General features: G+C 38.0%; 1 protein-coding gene across 2 annotated transcripts in view; it reads right to left on the bottom strand.

Moving 5' to 3' along the window:
- Nucleotides 1-674: 674 nt before the first annotated feature.
- adgrd1 (adhesion G protein-coupled receptor D1) overlaps nucleotides 675-18,174 on the bottom strand; it is a 37,957-nt gene continuing 20,457 nt past the window's right edge. Inside the window, exons 15-26 of one of the 2 annotated variants that reach the window (XM_086174275.1) lie at nucleotides 12,987-13,060; nucleotides 12,325-12,448; nucleotides 7,011-7,114; nucleotides 5,862-5,973; nucleotides 5,433-5,586; nucleotides 4,507-4,573; nucleotides 4,202-4,268; nucleotides 3,472-3,563; nucleotides 3,253-3,379; nucleotides 3,135-3,176; nucleotides 2,714-2,806; nucleotides 675-2,628 (exon numbers count right to left, since the gene is read on the bottom strand). In XM_086174275.1, coding sequence (XP_086030401.1) covers nucleotides 2,533-2,628; nucleotides 2,714-2,806; nucleotides 3,135-3,176; nucleotides 3,253-3,379; nucleotides 3,472-3,563; nucleotides 4,202-4,268; nucleotides 4,507-4,573; nucleotides 5,433-5,586; nucleotides 5,862-5,973; nucleotides 7,011-7,114; nucleotides 12,325-12,448; nucleotides 12,987-13,060 — 1,152 coding nt within the window. In that variant the 3' untranslated portion in view covers nucleotides 675-2,532. The remainder of the gene's footprint in view (nucleotides 2,629-2,713; nucleotides 2,807-3,134; nucleotides 3,177-3,252; nucleotides 3,380-3,471; nucleotides 3,564-4,201; nucleotides 4,269-4,506; nucleotides 4,574-5,432; nucleotides 5,587-5,861; nucleotides 5,974-7,010; nucleotides 7,115-12,324; nucleotides 12,449-12,986; nucleotides 13,061-18,174) is intronic. The other variant, XM_086174276.1, reaches the window with a different exon arrangement.

Here is an 18,174-nt window from a genome sequence, read left to right as displayed (position 1 = left end):
TTATAAGTTCAGAGTGAAGTAGTGTGGAGTTTGCTGTGCGTGGAAAAACAGTCACTGATGTTACGTAACAATATTATTTCAATAACATCGTAACACCAATATTTTCCATTTAAAGCCTATTGGTTAACATAAACAAAAACAGATGGGCCTCCGTGTTTCTCTTGAAAAATTGTAAAATTTTCTTTGAGTTTTTAATGAGTAATTAACACTTTGTGTTCATGTTTTTTTATTACCTATATAGAAATTGTCAGAGAAGCATTTGTAGATTTTAATTTTCCAAGAGACCACTAAAACATTTCTTCAAAGCGTTACTTGTGAACACTGATGCATTCAGCAAAGTGCTTATTCTAGTGAAGTTATTTTCCAGCTGTAATCACAAAGTTTTTTTTTTGCTCATTTCAGTTGCAGTAACCCAACCTGTCACATATACTGTATCTCTAAAAATTATCAAAGTGTTTGATTTTACAAAATATTACCATCCATCCATCCATCCATCCATCCATCCACCCATCCATCCATCCATCCATCCATCCATCCATTGTCTGTCTCAAGGTCACAGGGGATGCTGAAGCCAATCCCAGATGTCATCAAGCGAGAGGCCGGGCACAAGCTGGTGTGGTCGCTGTCAAAATATTACCATTATTCCAAATTTACATCTTAACAATTATACTATCCTATATATATCCAATTATAATATCATACAATCCATATGGTTGAAATACCTGCATATATGAGACCGGGTTTGGAGTGGCTGATTGTGGAACAGATCATTTTATTGAGGATTTGTCTACAGTGTATCTACAAAAGTTCAGGGAAGGAAGTGGAAGAAATAAGAATATATTAAATCTAATCTAGGAGTGCATATATACTGTAAATTGACAGCTTAAAACTAGTGAGATGAATGACTTTTAATTCAATGCATGTTGGTGGAAAAGTGTAACGTTAAACTGAATATTGACAAGGATCCATGTATTGATCAAGACACTAAGGCTAAGATTATAGTTTTTGATATTTGAAAACACTCACAATCAATTATCACACTTAAACCATATTCAACACATTTCAATTTATTGGTCAGCCCTGTAGCATAACTGAAGTATTTTTTGATGGTCCCTAACTATGAGAGATTAAGACTGTAACCTGCTTGGAGTGAGGAAAATGTAAATGACATGTATGCATTATCATCCACAAAGAGCAGGAGAAAGAAATAATTACATTTTTAAACAAGATGCCTGCAGTCATGTTTAGTATGTGGTAGTTATGACACCAATTCATCATGAATATTTTTAATAAAGGAATTTGTAAGCAAACTATAGTACCATAAGAAAACAAACAGAATACAATTGTTGAAATACCTATAGATTTAAAACCAACTTGAAAAGTGTTCTGAGTTACTTACAGTAAATTCTGTTTTTTAAGAGACCGAATGTTGCTACAGTGTAAGATCAACGACATTTTAAAATATGCCATCTCCCTCCATTCTCACAGTATGTTAAAAAAATAAACCGACCGCATTATTCTGACACTATTGCAGAACATATACACTTTTGTGTACAGTACAATATGAATATGGATTGACTGAATGAATTTGACTCTCCAACTTTGTAATGACATAGCAAAATTTCACGGAACTATGTCTAAAACAAACCAGTCTTCAATGTCTTTCAGAAACCATATGCTATGCTTCTTATTAAGATGAGAGGGACTGCAAAATACCAGTCAGTTCAATTTAGAGTAAGATAGATGTACAAGAAAAAGGAAGACACACGCTAAGATATCTGAAGTCTAACGGTGACACTTATGAAATCAAACTCAGAATAAAAAATAAATAAATACAGAATTATACAGGGTTTATTTCATTGCTACATTATCCACTGTTAACTATTTGCCTCTTCCTCTGGATGCTGTAATTTGGTAAACTTGAGAAAAGCAACTGAAAGAGCCTTTTGTTTTGAGGGCATGCATCTAGGAAATTAAACATCTTTCCTTGGTCTTCTGTTACTAAAGATCACAAATTTCTTATTAATCATACCCTGCAAACACACATTGTCTAAAAAACTAGTTGTATCATGTGCGTGTCAGTTGAACCAGATGGATTCTCTTTATTTAGGAGAAAAGCTTAAAGTCAAAACATGTCACTGTATTTTAAATAAATGCTGACAAACAACAATCCATTGCAATGGACACACAAACCATGAGCCAGAACACTCTAGACACTCTGATATACAAAGCGTAATAGTTAAACCTGGCATCATATCTCACTGATCTTCTTATCAGAAAACTAAGCCCCTGTTTCAGGGAATACAACGTGTTTTAAATGAGACACTAATAAGGCACAATTTTGAGTCTTTCTGTTTGAAAGGGTGGAGCTATATATCAGCTACATAAAACCTCATATTTTATTGTGTATGACTTGAGACTTAGATAACTGTCCAATTCATCACATAAACTGGAATGGAAATACTCTTGCTTGTCACTCCACACTACTGAGCTTCAGCACATTCTCCATCCACAGAGACACCTGTTGACTTTCTACACGGCGGAGAGGTCGATCCGATTGGCTGAGTTGGTGCTCTTGTCCCATGTGTTCATCTTTGTCGGAGTTACACCCTCTTTATTTCCATTCATCTATGAAACAGAAAGGACAATGCTTGGCATTGGCAGCAGAGAACTAAAGATCTCTGGTCCATCCACTCTTTTACGACACACTCACAATGTCAGAGTTGAAAGGCTTCACATTGATGTTTCGGATGGAGCTGCTGGTCAGAGACCACACCTTGGTTTTGTGCTTGAAAGCAGCTCTGACCTGAAAAAATATTCAAAATAGATAGAGCATTGGAATTGTGTTGGTAAACTCATTCATTATGTTATTTAATAAATAAGTAAATAAAAACATAAATAAATAGATGGAGAAAGAAAGAAAGAAAGAAAGAAAGAAAGAAAGAAAGAAAGAAAGAAAGAAAGAAGAGAGGGAGGTGCAACTGTACTACTATTACTACTGCAAAATACTTATGGTCATTATTATTATTATTATTATTATTGTTATTATTATTATTATTATTATTATTATTATTATTATTATTATTGTTATTATTATTGTTATTGTTATTATCATGTGGATTTAGGTGCCATACCTCAGAGTTTAGAAGGCAGTGAAACAAGAAGACAAAGAAACCCTACAGAAATGAAAAAACGTAAATTTAATTCACAAATACAATTTGAGGACAAAAATATTTTTTAATATGATCTTACCTGCAATGAGTTGAAAACTGCAAAGATATATAGGAATGGCAAGGAGTGTGTGTTTACTGCTAAAACGCCAAAGATCCAGGAGATGCCCAATATAGGCAGGAGAACAGCCACAGCCTTTGCAGTCAGCCTTAAAATAAAAAATGCAATACAGCATGTTTGTCTGATTGTTTAGCATTTATTATGATAAAATTGCATTATTTAATTATTAAATTAACTTACTTGACTGCATTGGCATCTCCGTGAACTTTGTAATTTTCTCCACTGATTCGAGAGATAATTCTGGTCACTGATATCAGAATGCCAATGTTTACCTGCCAGTGAGAAGAAAGTGCATGCAGAAAATATTATATCAATACTGATATTGGCTTTCTGGTTCATATAACAATACAGTGGGGAAAAAATACAATGTTGATCAATAAAAAATCAGGCAGACATTACATTTTATCTGGAAATAAATGGTTGAAAAATCTATCGTGGGACTGACCCTGCAAAATATCAATGGCAAAAACATGTTTGAATTTAACTGTTAGCACCAGGATTTACATGTTTGGGAGATGTTGGATTTTGGTTGGTTAATATTTAAGAAAATCTCTGCTCTTTTCAGTATCTAAATCTAAAGGTTGGCATCCTGACAGTGACATCACAGCAGACATGCAATCAAATATCAGTGGCCAAAGAATGTTCCTCTTCAGGTGCATACCTACTGGTAAAATATACTTAGAACTAAATGATCAGATAACTGATAAAAAAAACAAACAAGAAATATAAATCTGTAAGATTTTACATTTCAGCCAACATATATATCAATATAACTAATCTTGAAAATTATGATCTTAGCAGAGGGAATTATCTAGATTGATTAAGCTATGGAAATTGCAAACTGGACCAATTTTTAGTTGATAAAAACCTGAACTTTCAATGAATGAAAATTCAAATTCAAATTTCTCACCACAATAACAAACAGAGCTGGTGCCACAAAAGCCCAGATAGCTCCATTCTTCAGTGAAAGCCAGCAGCTGAGAAAGCAAGGAGAAAGGAAAAAAAACACATCATGTCCCCCTTCAAAGAAAAACAATGTTGTAATGTAAATGCAAAATGACACATGTTGTTACTGCTAAAAGCTTTGTGAGTAACAGTAACCATGGCCGTCTCAGAGGGGATGTCATTCTTAAGCAATGCCACTAAGCTTTGATGGATTAAAACTAATTCAATATAACCCTATGTAAGATTTCTTTCTCTTAACATGATACGTACTTGTCATCTTCACCGTAACTGCCCAGAGCTGATGTAACAGAAACCACACAGATCACCAGGGGAGAGCCTGATAAAGAGCAAAACAAACAAAAAAAGACAAATTGTCTGTAAATCTAATTTTGCATTCTGGACAGAAAACTGTGTTGTCAAGCTGCTTGTATTCTTCAACAAGAATGTAATTTCCTGAAACTGAAACTGCTGGGCCAGTACATTTTTTTTTAGATATGTAACTCTGACAACTGGAGTAAATTGTGCTCAAATTATTTTCAGCTGCCAATGATTTCACATTTTCAGTACTGGTGAGAATTACCAGTGACAGGATGGCCAGACTTTCAACACACAGTGGTATTCGTGCATTCATGTTGAGTATAATGACTGAACACTACTGAACCTGTGCAGATCTGAGGCTTAGGCCTCACAAATGAATATTTTATTTTAAACTTTTATCTTTTTGTATAAGATTTTCTATGAAGTATTGATCACCAGAAAGTTTGCCCAACAAAATAAGGTGAAAGTAGCAAGCAATTGATTACAATTTACTTTCAAGGTATACATCTTACAGTCAGAAATATCTCCAACACATAATTTTCATTTGGCCACACAAAATGAAAAAATACACTGGCCAGAAGAAAGGAAGTAATAAAACAGGGATCATTTTCCCCCACTAATGGTTTCAGCATGTGGAGGAAGAACTAAGCATTCCCCAGCAGCCAAAGGCAGTATCCATGTGCCCCACAGTCTTTTTAACTGTCCATCAACTGTGGTTCACTAAGATCAGGAGAAACAATTGTTACTGTGGAATGTAACTCAAAGCAGACTTATTCAACAAGTTCAAACCCGTTACTTGCACTTTATTTTACCAGTGAGGCCATTTCCAAAATAGTACAGTTACTTTTACAGTAAGAGTTGACTCAGGTCAGACTCACCCCATCCAATGCCATAGTAGTAGAAGTGTTTGCTGCCCTCAGAGCCAAACACCTTGACCACCATACTGTAGAGGTGAAGACCTTCCACCAGCATCCAGGCAAAGGCACTCAGGAAGAAGAAGTGAAGAAGGATGGCCATCACTTTACAAGGCAGCTGGTTCAAGGGATGAAAATCAAACTTTCAATAAAATCTGTCTCCATCTGACAGTCATGCATTTCAATGTGTATTTTTCCCACTATAGTCTCAGTGGATGTTCATATTGTTTGTATCTTCTTGCCATCAGCCTTTTTTTTAAATTAAATATTCACTGACACTATTACCCTCTTGTTTAAGCTGTACTTTACAAATTGGTACATAAAAATAGTCAAATGTAGACATAATGATTACATAAACAGAAATGTGCCTTAAGTGCTTTATTATGTTACTACCGTGCTTGGGTCAAAGCTGGCGCTGATGAGCAATAAGATCTCAGCCACCAATATGGCGAAGGACAGGTTGGCGTGGATGTGGTAGCGTTGGTTCCGGATGGTGCTCACAGACCTGCAGGGACAGTATGGCATTGTGTGTATGTCTTTAATATAAATGTCACTACAATTATTTCATGAAACATGGGATTTCAAAAGTTATATTGAATTTTTTAATACATTCTGGCAAGGAGGCCTGTAATTTCCATCTACAATACTTAATGCAACCAAAAGGAATTCCTAGAAATTCATGGAAACCATAAAACACATTAAGACAATATAATCTATCTGTGAACTATCTTTTTCACAATTTAGCTCATTCTCATGAGATTCATTCTTGATATCTAACACAATGATGAATGCTTTATTAAATTATTCAATTTACTGAGCCCCTCCTGAAACCTACAGAGACCTACTTCACCAAATGGAATGCCTCTGTAATATTATACACCATAAAAGGTGAGCATGTACAAATATTTTTACAAATTTGTAGGTTGTGTAATACAGGTTTAGGTATGGAACACAGCACCAGGGCATATGCTTAGTAATGTATTACATTCTGCAACCATCAATAATCATAAAATACGAGACAGTGAAAGTTGCCGAAGGCAGCTCTAGGACTTTTAATATGAGGAGTTTGAACCCTTTCTCCTCATAAATCACAGAAAGGGAGGGTGAATGGAAAAGGGTACAGGAAGGATCCACAGACAAATTTCACAATGTGTATTTAAATATGAATGTCACTTTGAGTGATACTGTATTACGCCCCCCTCACCCCCTCACCCCCCCCCACACAAAAACAAAATGCCTGCTCTACATTATGCTGAGCAATTAAAACACTTTATTTGCATCCAAGAGTCATGTGTCTTTGTGCTCATTGTCAATCAGTTTAAGGAACAACCAGTATTTCCTCCAAGGTCTAACTGTATGGATGACAGTGTCAACCCAGGTTGTGGTCAACATAAACAGGTATTAGACTTTCTGACTTAAAATAAGCTGATAAAAGTGGCACTGAAAAAAATACATGAAGAGTATAATTCAAATGGTTTAATCCAACTGAAACGAAAAACTTGTCATAAATTTGACTTGCTTTGAGTGACTGATGGTACTTACGACAAGACAGCAAAGGTTACCAGAGTAATGGCGAGGCAGAAGATGGAAATTGAGCAGCCAACATAACCAATGGTTGACAGTGCCACCCGGTGGCTGGTAGTGAGCTGTATTCAAAGACAAGAAGTACACTTATTACTGTATTTTCATGGTGCTTTGTCAAAACAAGCAAGCAGTTCTCTCTAGTGTCCTGGTTCGATTCAGTCAATAAGTTCTACAGAATTCAGTTGTTTTTAGTTAGTAATACAATTTTGGCCTTTGACGGTGTCTTCTCAGGTAGGCTGCAATCCAGGTGTGAATGAACCTACTTACTATTTTCATAGCACATAGTTTTTGATAAAATCTTTCAAAAGATACAGGATGGAAAGTAAAAAAATAAGTTTGACACAGATTTTGATTTAGGAATCAACATATTTCTTGTCAGTCATTGCTCATAACTTTGTATCCCCTCCCCCTCTCTCTTTCTGTCTCTCCCCCTAGAAACACACACACACACACACACACACACACACACACACACACACAAGTGGGCATGAATATACGTATAGTATATACATATGCATGTTGGATGTATAGAAGTCAAATATCCATGTACCCCAGTGCATTGATGCTATTTTGAAACTGGCTATATTTTGAGGGTTTTGCCTATGGCCTGGAATCACCATTAACTCTGTTCACATCTGCCTTGTTATTATGAAGGCAGAGATCTGGACTTCCAGAAAAGGGATATGTGGGATGTTCTCTTGCAGCTGAGCGATGAGGCAGCCTGCTAATTAGAGACTGGCTAAGGAAAGTATAGCATCAAATAGACTTCTGTAACTTCTTTTGTAAGGACCTCTTCTACACAATTTAAGACAGCACATATTGTATCTCACTGTTCTCCTGACAATGACATATCATCTTGGTTGGACCAAATCAATGGTGACAAATAGAGTTTAGGTTTAATGGTTTTGTGAATGAAGGTAATTTTAATGCACAGGACAAGCATGAGAGAAACACAGCAAGAATGGAATTCCAGATGTTTCAAAGGGACTGTTTTTGGTTGATCTTTAATAGGACTGTGGTCCAAGAGGAAAAGACTACTGTTCCTTGAAGTGGCAAGAGAACTGCACTTGATCATGGTGGTCTAAAGCACTTCTGAATAAAACCACTAGTGAAACCAACATGTGACTATGTAGCACTGCGTATAATCAAACTTCACATGATAAATTGTCCAAGGCAACAGATGAGCTTCTAGATGATGGGTTACTGTGTGGTAAACCATTGCTAATCTACAGCTAATCTCAGACAGCCTTGGCCAAAATACAGAATATGATTAAAGATATATAGCTAAAGGCACCGCATTGCAAATAGAATTTATATTCATTGTATTTGTGATTGTGCATGTTTTAGTTAGATAACTGCTGTATAATAATCTCAGTAACCTACTTTTCCTGTTATTAAGAAAAAGTGAAATGACAAATTCATATTTAGATGTACCCTGCTACTCCCATTGGCATTTCAGATATACAGTAGTATGAGCAAAAAAATGCAGCCTCAGGGCGACACAGGCAAGTGTCTCACTGAATCAGCCTGGGGGGTGGGGGGGCATGGGCTAATGTCTCCCTGAGCCGGTCCCAAGCCCGGATAAATGCAGAGGGTTAGGTCAGTAAGGTCATCCGGCATAAAACGTGCCATAACCAAGCATGCCAATTAAACCAAATAATCTCATACAGGATTGGTTGAGGCCCGGGTTTACGATGACCGCCATTGGTACTGATGACCTACAGGGTACCAGTGGAAACTGGGCTACTGTAGGTCAAAGAAGGAGGGGAGGAGATGTGTTTGGAAGCAGAGAGGAAGAGGAAAGGAGAGAGTCTGGGACTGAGAGTAGGGACTTTTATATCTGGACTATGAGAGGAAAAGGTATAGAGTTGGTTGACATGATGCAGAGACGGAAGGTGGATATACTGTGTGTCCAGGAGACCAGGTGGAAATGTAGTAAGGCTAGAAGCTTAAAAGCAGGCTTGAAGTTGGACTATCATGGTAGTGACAAGAAGAGAAATGACGTAGGAGTTTTCTTGAAGGAGGAATTTGTTAGGAATGTTCTGGAGGTGAAAAGAATTTCAGATGGACTTATGAGTCTGAAACTGGAAATTGAAGGTGTGATGCTCAATGTTGTTTGTGGCTATGCCCAGCAGGTGGGATGTGAGTTAGAGAGAAGGAGAAGTTCTGGAATGAGTTAGATGAAGTGATGCAGAATATACCCAGAGATGAGAGTGGTAATTGGTGCAGATGTCAATGGACATGTTGGTGAAGACAATAGAGGGGATAAAGAAGTGATGGGCAGATTTGGTATAATGGAGAGGAACAAAGAGGGACAGATGGTGGTAGATTTTGCATAAAGGGATGGAAATGGCTGTAGTGAATACTTTTTCCAGAAAAGACAGGAACACAGGGTAACTTATAAGAGTGGAGGTAGGAGCACGCAGGTATACTACATCTTGTATAGACAAGGTAACCTGAAAGAGATCAGTGACTGCAAAGTAGTTGTAGGTGAGAGTGTAGCCAGACAGCATAGGATGGTGGTTTGTAGGATGACTCTGGTGACAAGGAAGATCAAGAGGAGAGAGGCAGAGCAGTGGATAAAGTGGTGGAAGCTGAAAAGGGAGGAGTGTTGTATGGTTTTCAGGGAGGAGTTGAGAAAGGCTCTGTGTGGTCAGGGAGACCTTCCAGATGATTGGACAACAACAGCTAGTGTTATCAGGGAGACAGGGAGGAGAGTACTTGGTGTATCACCTGAAGGGAAAGTAGATAAGGAGACTTGGTGGTGGAATGAGGAAGTGCAGAATTATAAACAGAGAAATCGGTTTGCAAAGAAGTGGGACACTGAGAGGACCGAAGAGAACAGACAGGAGTACAGGGGGATACAACGTAAGGTAAAGATAGAGGTAGCAAAGGCAAAACAAAGGGCATACGATGACCTGTACGCTCGGTTGGACAGTAAGGAGGGAGAGAATTATGTACACAGGTGGGCGAAACAGTCAGAAAGGGATGGAAAGGATGTACAGCAGGTCCGGGGATGAAGGATAGAGAGGGAAATGTACTGACAGATGCTAGAAGAGTGATAGGAAGATGGAAAGAGTACTTTGAAGAGCTGATGAATGAGGAAAATGAAAGAGAGGCAAGGGTAGAACCGGTGACTATTGTAGACCACAAAGCAGCACAGATTAGTAAAAGTGAAGTGAGGAAGGCATTGAAGAGGATGAGGAGTGGAAAGGCAGTTGGTCCTGATGATATATCTGTGGAGATGTGGAAGTGTCTAGGAGAGGCAGCGGTAGAATTTCTGACTCGATTATTCAGCAGGATCTTAGAGAGTGAGAAGATGCCTGAGGAATGGAGATGAAGGGTGATGGTGCCCATTTTTATGATTAAGGGGGGTGTGCAGGATTGCGGCAACTATAGAGGGATAAAGTTGATGAGCCATAAAATGAAGTTATGGGAAAGGGTAGTGAAAACTAGGCTGAGAGCAAAAGTCAGTATTTGTGAACAGCAGTATGGCTTTATGCAGAGAGAGAGAGTACTACAGATGCAGTATTTGCAATGACAATGCTAATACAGAAGTACAGAGAAGGGTGGAATGGGTGGAACGGTGAGGCTACAGGGAGTGGAGATCAAGAAGTTGGAGGATTTTAGGTACCTGGGCTCAACAGTCCAGAGCAACGGTGAGTGTGGAAAAGAGGTGACGAGACAGATTCAAGCAGGTTGGAATGGGAGGAGAAAAGTGTCAGGGTTACTATGTGATAGAAGACCAGCCAGAATGAAAGAAAGGTGTACAAGGCAGTGGTGAGACCAGCGATGATGTATGTACTAGAAACAGATACAATGAGAGAAAGACAGGAAGCAGAGCAAGAGGTCGCTAAGATGAAGATGCTAAGGTTCTCTTTCGGAGTGACGAGGATGGATAGGATCAGGACTGAGTCTATCAGAGGAGAAGCACATTTTAGATGTTTTGAGGAGATGTTCAGACAAGCCAGACTGAGATGGTTTGATCATGTACAGAGGAGGGAGAGTGAATATATTGGTAGACAGATTCTGGAATTGGAGCTGCCAGGCAGGAGGTCTTGAGAAAAACCAAACAGAAGATTTATGGTTGTAGTGAGAGAAGATATGAAGGTAGTTGGTGTGAGAGAGGAGGATACAGAATAGGGTTGGATGTAGAAAGTTGATTTGCTGTGGCGACCCCTGAAGGGAAAAGCCGGAAGGTGAAGAAGAAGAAGGTATATTATGAGCCACAGAACATTACAAAGTATGAAAACACATTTTTATTCTGATTAGGTGATGTTTTTCTATTTTGAAAATCACTGTTAGCTGGACTGCAGATGACTTTTAGCTATAGTGATGTGTTAAGATTTTCTCTTGTTTCCTATTTTGTAACACTATCAATAACATCTCTAGATAAGAACTGTCAATTTTGAGACATTGTGATTCCTTCATGCACATGCTACAAATAGTTTGATGCAGTGGGTTTGTGGAAACACAGCAAGGACACTACTTGGTTGTTCAAGGGGTATTTCTTATAAAATACTATCTGAATCTGATTAATCTGAGGAATGTGGATCATTCATGAATATTGTGACATACCAGATTTGGCTCAAATAACCATTTAGAGAGGGTTTGGTGAGGCAAAGGTTGGATTACACAAGTTCATTTTCACATGCCATTTGATTGACGTACTTTAAACTTGAATTGTATTAGTTGTGGACTTTTTGTATGTGTTTGTGTGTATGTGTGTGTGTGTGTGTGTGTGTGTGTGTGTGTGTGTGTGTGTGTGTGTGTGTGTGTGTGTGAGTGACAGGGAGTGTTAGGGAGAAGAGAGAGATACATGGTAAAATCAAATTGTAGAATTTTGTTTTAATTTTTGGCAAGAGACATGTCATTGATAGTTAGTTATTTGTTAATCTCTTTCAAAGGAAACTCACTGAAATTTTTTTAGAAATCATGGAAATCAACCCTGTAAAGTACAATTCAGGTCGAAATTATTGTTAATCGGCAATAGCTTCAATGGGAATGTTATATATATATATTTATAATTAGTTGAATTATATATATAGCTTGCATGCTTTCTTCGTAAGAGTTCTTATGGTCTCATAAGGCAGAAATTTAATTACTCAACATCGTGAGTGGATAAGTCTATTAAATAATTTGTAATGTATGACACATGGCAATCTAGCTATCTGAATCTTGTAATTTAAACTGCCTTTCAAAGTGACCAAATACTATTTGCAAAAAAGTGTTTATTTGTTAGTGTGATTAATCTTCTTTGAAGGTACTATACCTTTAAGGGAACCACTTGCATCAGGATGGCAAAGTTGGTGAGGTGGTTACACAAACATACACTGTATGTCATGTTTCCATCGGAGCGCACACAGCCTTCATTTGACCACACTCCCTCAGTTGAACTACAAGGAAAGTAAACTGGTATTTATATTAACCTCAGGTGAAAAGTAAAATTCTATGGAAGAAACAGATGAGTATTTTCTCACATATCTGCTGGAAGGCATCACTCAACATGAGCCATTGTGGGAGGCACAGAGAGGATATCATTGCTGTACTTCACAGGGCATTCTGACAGGACAATCCAATATTTTACATTTTTCACAAGCTTCATAGAAAAGGGGAGTTGGGAGGGAGAGCCTTCGTCCAACAAGAACACTCTCCCTGTTAAAATAAATTGTGTTAAAAAATTGTTTTTCAGTCGCACTTGACATCTCTCTGTACTTTTCCAGGGCCTGTAGGTCAAGATACACCAAACTGAAACAGCTATAAATTTGAACACTGTATGTTCTTTGATTTGAGCGGGACAAGGGAAATTTGCCTCTTCCTTTTGTTATTTGTTTGATTAAATAAAAAGAAATATTCAAAAATTAAGAAAAATTCTCTCTGGCATTCCATCTGATTGACTCATCAAGTGTGTACAAATTTTGAACGCAGACCCACCTATAGTCCAAAAAAGCACAGTAGAGGAAGACTTTGTTGCTCTGATTTAATACTTGGTCCTGCTGTACTTTACTCTGAAAAAGAAAATCAAAACCAGGTCCAGACTGTTGTTTATTACAAGATACACACACACACACACACACACACACACACACACACACACACACACAAAAACACACACACAGAAACACACATGCATAAATAAATACAAATACATTTATACATACAAAGTACAAATACATATACATGTATGTACAAAGTTCGTATATATATATATAGAGAGAGAGATAGCTTTCTCTCTTCTCTCTCGCTTTCTCTCTCTCTATATACACACACACACATATATGTATATATATATATATACATATATATAAATATATGTATATATATATATATGTATATGTATATGTGCCAGTATATGTATGTGTATATACACATATATATACACATACATATATATGTATATATGTATGTATATATATATACATATACCTATACACCTAGCCACCTATACATATACTATATATGTGTGTGTATATATATGTATATATATACGTATATATACGTATATATATATACGTATATATACCTACATATATATGTATACATACAAAGTTCTTATGAAGTTCATATATATATATATATATATATATATATATATACAAAATTTGTGTTTGGATACAGAATCATTAAAAAAGTTTATTTTCCAAAACCCCAACACAACTGTCAAACATAAAAATAATATCTGCTAGAGATAGACATAAGTATTATAGACGCTAATGAGCCTCCATATAAAAGCTCAAATTTGGATGTAAAGAGACAGCACTGGAAGAAAGATAAAACACAGCTCACCACTCAGCAAATTATATTAATATGCTGAATGAAAATCCTTACTGCCCTCAAGAATCTGATTTGATTATAACGCACTCTTTCCATGTCATTCCTTAATATGAGATTTGGAATCCTCTGAGAGGGTGAGCTAATGGCTATAGCGCAAGAATTCAGTAACTGGGGTTTGGCCGTGGTTTCAGGTCAAACCACTACCCTCCTCAATCTGTCATCTGAGAAAAACAAAACTGGCTGGTTTGGGTGTACACTGAGAAGCTGCTCACCTCTTTCCTTTTCCCTGAGCCTTGACTCAAAGTATGAATAAGTGTATGATTAGATGGACTGTGTCTGCACTATTTCCTTCTGGAAAAAGTGAGAGCGAGAGTGATACTGACAATCAGGCTGTCTGTTTTCTGGCCCACGAGTGCCGCAATTCCTATTGCAAAGCATAGTACAATACATTGACTTCACTGTGTGACCAAATCATTCTCATACTGTCTGTTTCGCATATGTTGCCGCCACTCTCCACATAAATGCAGTACAGAGAGATATTCAAAATCCATGACAGCTGCTGATACAGGCTGAGGTTTTGGGAGATGCTTACAGCCCCTGAGGAGAATTATTGCACAGCGCTTGCGTGAGTTGATATAGAAGTACAGTATATGGAAGGTGGAAGGGAAGGGAGGCTGCATGAAACTGTCAGTCCTGAATTACTGTGTCACAATTGCTGTCCACATTTGCTAAAACTCGAAGTATGTGTTTAGTGAATGAAAACCAGTGATCTGTATTTAGTATCAAATGCGCCCTGACGGAAAACGATCCAAAAAAAGGAAACCCCGCGGGTAAAATATATAGACAGGTGGCAAAGTTAATTAAAAACCAAGAAGCGTAACTCAATTATTAGGTCGTCACAAGTTGCCAGAACAGCTTCACTATATCTTGGCAGTTCCAGCACTTGAGGGATGAACACCATTCCTCCCTAAAAATATTCCCTAATTTAGGGTTTTTGTGATAACTTCCTGATGATGGAGAATGCTATTTTATAAGTCAGTCAAAATCTTACATTAGTGTTCAATTACATAGCTATGCTAAGTATCTTTGTTGTGCAGAGCAGGTGAAAACAACAACATTTGCGGTCCAAAAGATGATTTGAGTGCAAATTGAAACAAAAATAACCAAAAACCTCCCAGCCTTTTTACTATTTAAATGTTTTTCTAGAGCAAAAACATAAATTTTGTTGTTTGTTGGGATATCTGCCTGACTTTTGGTTTGTCTTGACGAAAGAAACAGTTTGTCATTGAATGCCTCATATGAAGAGCAATGCATGAAAATTCGTACGAAATTGCAAAATGTAACCATGACAAATACCCAGCCAGCTGGCACTCCTTGTATTAGATGATGTCATTAGCCATCAAATCCTGAAAGGTTTAGGTTGGAAAGCAATAAAATGCTGATAATGTGATGAGAAGATTCAACAATTTTTCATGGATTTTTTCTGTATGGATCTATGTATGGATCATGCTGTTGTAATTGACAACTCAATTTTCCATGCCATAAACATCTTTATATAGCAGTGATAAAGACGTTTTCAGTCATTTGTGTTTTATTTGAAACCCATTATGTTTGACAGCACAATAAAGAAAATAAAGAATCTCCATCTTTAACTGAACTCAGCTTTTGTGTGATTCACTTATTATTGACGTCATCTTCTTTATGGAGGCGCTGATGATAGTTATTTCAAGTTTTCACTTTAATTTCTCACCACTCAGTACACTGACAATCACACATGTGAGGAGTACTGTTTGACTGTGCTCCTTCAGCTACCGTCTATTGGTATACCCTGCATGTTTTTTGAGTTGATGTCTGCTTGCAGCAGCCCAGAAGCTTAAAAGTCACTACAGTGTTGGAATGCATTTGGCAATATGGCCAAAGCATGCCATTGTTCTGGTGCCCTAATGCCTTAGATTCCACACACCAAGACTGCAGCCGGCACTCAAACTCTTTTTAACAACAGAAGGAGAGCAAATAGCATAGAAATGACTTTGAGCAGAATACTTTGAACGGAGAGAACAGAGGAGAGAAAGCTTTTGACAAGTAGTGATGATGAGTGACGGACTGATGAAGGGTAAATCATTGAAAGAGGCTGCCAAATCCTAGAATGTCTAGATGTCTCAGGACCCACATTTTAACCTGGTCAAGAAGTTATGACCTCTTTTTGGCTTCTCTGGGCTGCGCAAACTAATTTAATAAAAAACAGTGTAGTAATAGACAATACACTAAAGCAGCCTCAGGGCGGCACTGGCTAGTGTCTCCCTGAGCCAACCTCGGGGGGGCACGGAGCAGTGTCTCCCTGAGCCGGTCCCAAGCCCGGATAAATGCAGAGGGGTGCGTCAGGAAGGGCATCCGGCGTAAAACTTTCGCCAAGACCAAACATGCAAATCGACCATAATAACCAGATCATACAGGATCGTTCGAGGACTGGATTAACAACGACCGCCATTGGTACTGATGACCTACAGGGTACCAGTAGAAGCTGGGCTACTGCAGGTCAAAGAAGGAGAGGAGGAGATGTGTTTGGAAGCAGAGAGGAAGAGGAAAGGAAAGAGCCTGGGACTGAGAGTAGGGACTTTGAATATTGGGATTATGACAGGAAAAGGTATAGAGTTGGTTGACATGATGCAGAGAAGGAAGGTGGATATATTGTGTGTCCAGGAGACCAGGTGGAAAGGTAGTAAGGCCAGAAGCTTGGAGCAGGCTTTAAGTTTTACTATCATGGTCGTGACAAGAAGAGAAATGAGGAAGGAGTTATCTTAAAGGAGGAGTTTGTTAGGAATGTTCTGAAGGTGAGAAGAATGTCAGATAGACTTATGAGTCTTAAACTGGAAATTGAAGGTGTGATGCTCAATGTTGTTAGTACTTATGCCCCGCAGGTGGGAGGTGAATTTGAAGAGAAGGAGAAGTTCTGGAATGAGTTAGATGAAGTGATGGAGAATATCCCAAGGAATGAGAGTTGAAATTGGTGGAGACTTCAATGGGCATGTCAGTGAAGGCAATAGAGGGGATGAAGAAGTGATGGGTAGATTTGGTATACAGGATAGGAATGCAGAGGGACAGAGGGTGGTAGATTTTGCAAAAAGGATAGAAAATGGCTGTAGTGAACACCTTTTTCCAAGAAAAGCAGGAACATAGGGTAACTTATAAGAGCGGAGGTAGGAGTACGCAGGTAGACTACATCTTGTAAAGACTAGGTAACCCTAAAGAGATCAGTGTCTGCAAAGTAGTTGTAGGTGAGAGTAGGGCCAGACAGCTTAGGATGGTGGTTTGTAGGATGACTATGGTGACAAGGAAGATCAAGAGGACAAAAGCAGCGCAGAGGACAAAGTGGTGGAAGCTGAAAAGGGAAGAGTGTTGTATGGTTTTCAGGGAGGAGTTGAGAAAGGCTCTGGGTGGTCAGGGTGAGCTTCCAACAAACAAATAAACAAATAAAAAAAATATTTTTCAAACAATTCTAAACACTGCACAAACACACTGGTGCTGTATTCTCTTTTGGTCACTGGTGAATTAAAAATCAAATTTACCAAGTAACACACATTTCTGTTACTACTGTCTAGTCATTTGTTATTGTTGCTGATTGTGTTTCCATCCTTAGACACATTCAGTATGTCCTTCAATTTAAAAGCACTGCACGGCGAACATACATGTAATTTATTCAAAATGACCTGGTGATTCGCTTTTGTCTTTTGTCTTTTGATTTTTGTTTAGGTCCCATGATTTCACTGGTAAAGTCACTGATCCACTGGTTTTATATCAGTTGACTAAGAATAAAATAACTTCAGATACTAGGCCAGAGCCAGAAAAATGCAGCATTCAGAAACAAAGAGCAGCAGGAGGAGAGCCAAAGTGAGCCAAAGGCTTGGTCAGCTGGAAACTAAAGAAACATTTCTAAAACTGAGAGGTTGACTGTTTATTTTCAGCAATGAAACTTTTCCAACTACAAGTCACACAAGGCCTAGTTTACTGTTTGGTTATTTCTCCACATGCCAAGGCCTTACCAAGCGTATATCTAAGTTCTCATCAAAATGATGAAACTGTCAAAACACCGGGCTTAAAATAACATAACATTTCAGTGTGGTGAAGGTGCTTGTTTTTACATTTTTTTAAACATTTTTTCTACTGTAATCTCATTTCGAGAAATCATATCAAATAAATGCTACTCAAGGGGATACTTCCCCCTCTAATCAAATTTTGGTCTTCATGCCTTTTGTGCTTTGCAACCATCCAGATCATTTTACAGGGACTTGCTGAATTTGAGAAATACATATCTGGCGTAGTATTCTACTCTCTAGAATACAATAAAACT

Source organism: Fistularia commersonii, chromosome 26, assembly GCF_037954325.1.
Source record: "Fistularia commersonii isolate RoL2024-O1a breed Wild chromosome 26, RoL_Fcom_v1.0, whole genome shotgun sequence".
NCBI lineage: Eukaryota > Metazoa > Chordata > Actinopteri > Syngnathiformes > Fistulariidae > Fistularia > Fistularia commersonii.
The sequence above is the reverse complement of the archived record's forward strand: the minus strand, read 5'-3'. Positions and strand labels throughout refer to the sequence as shown.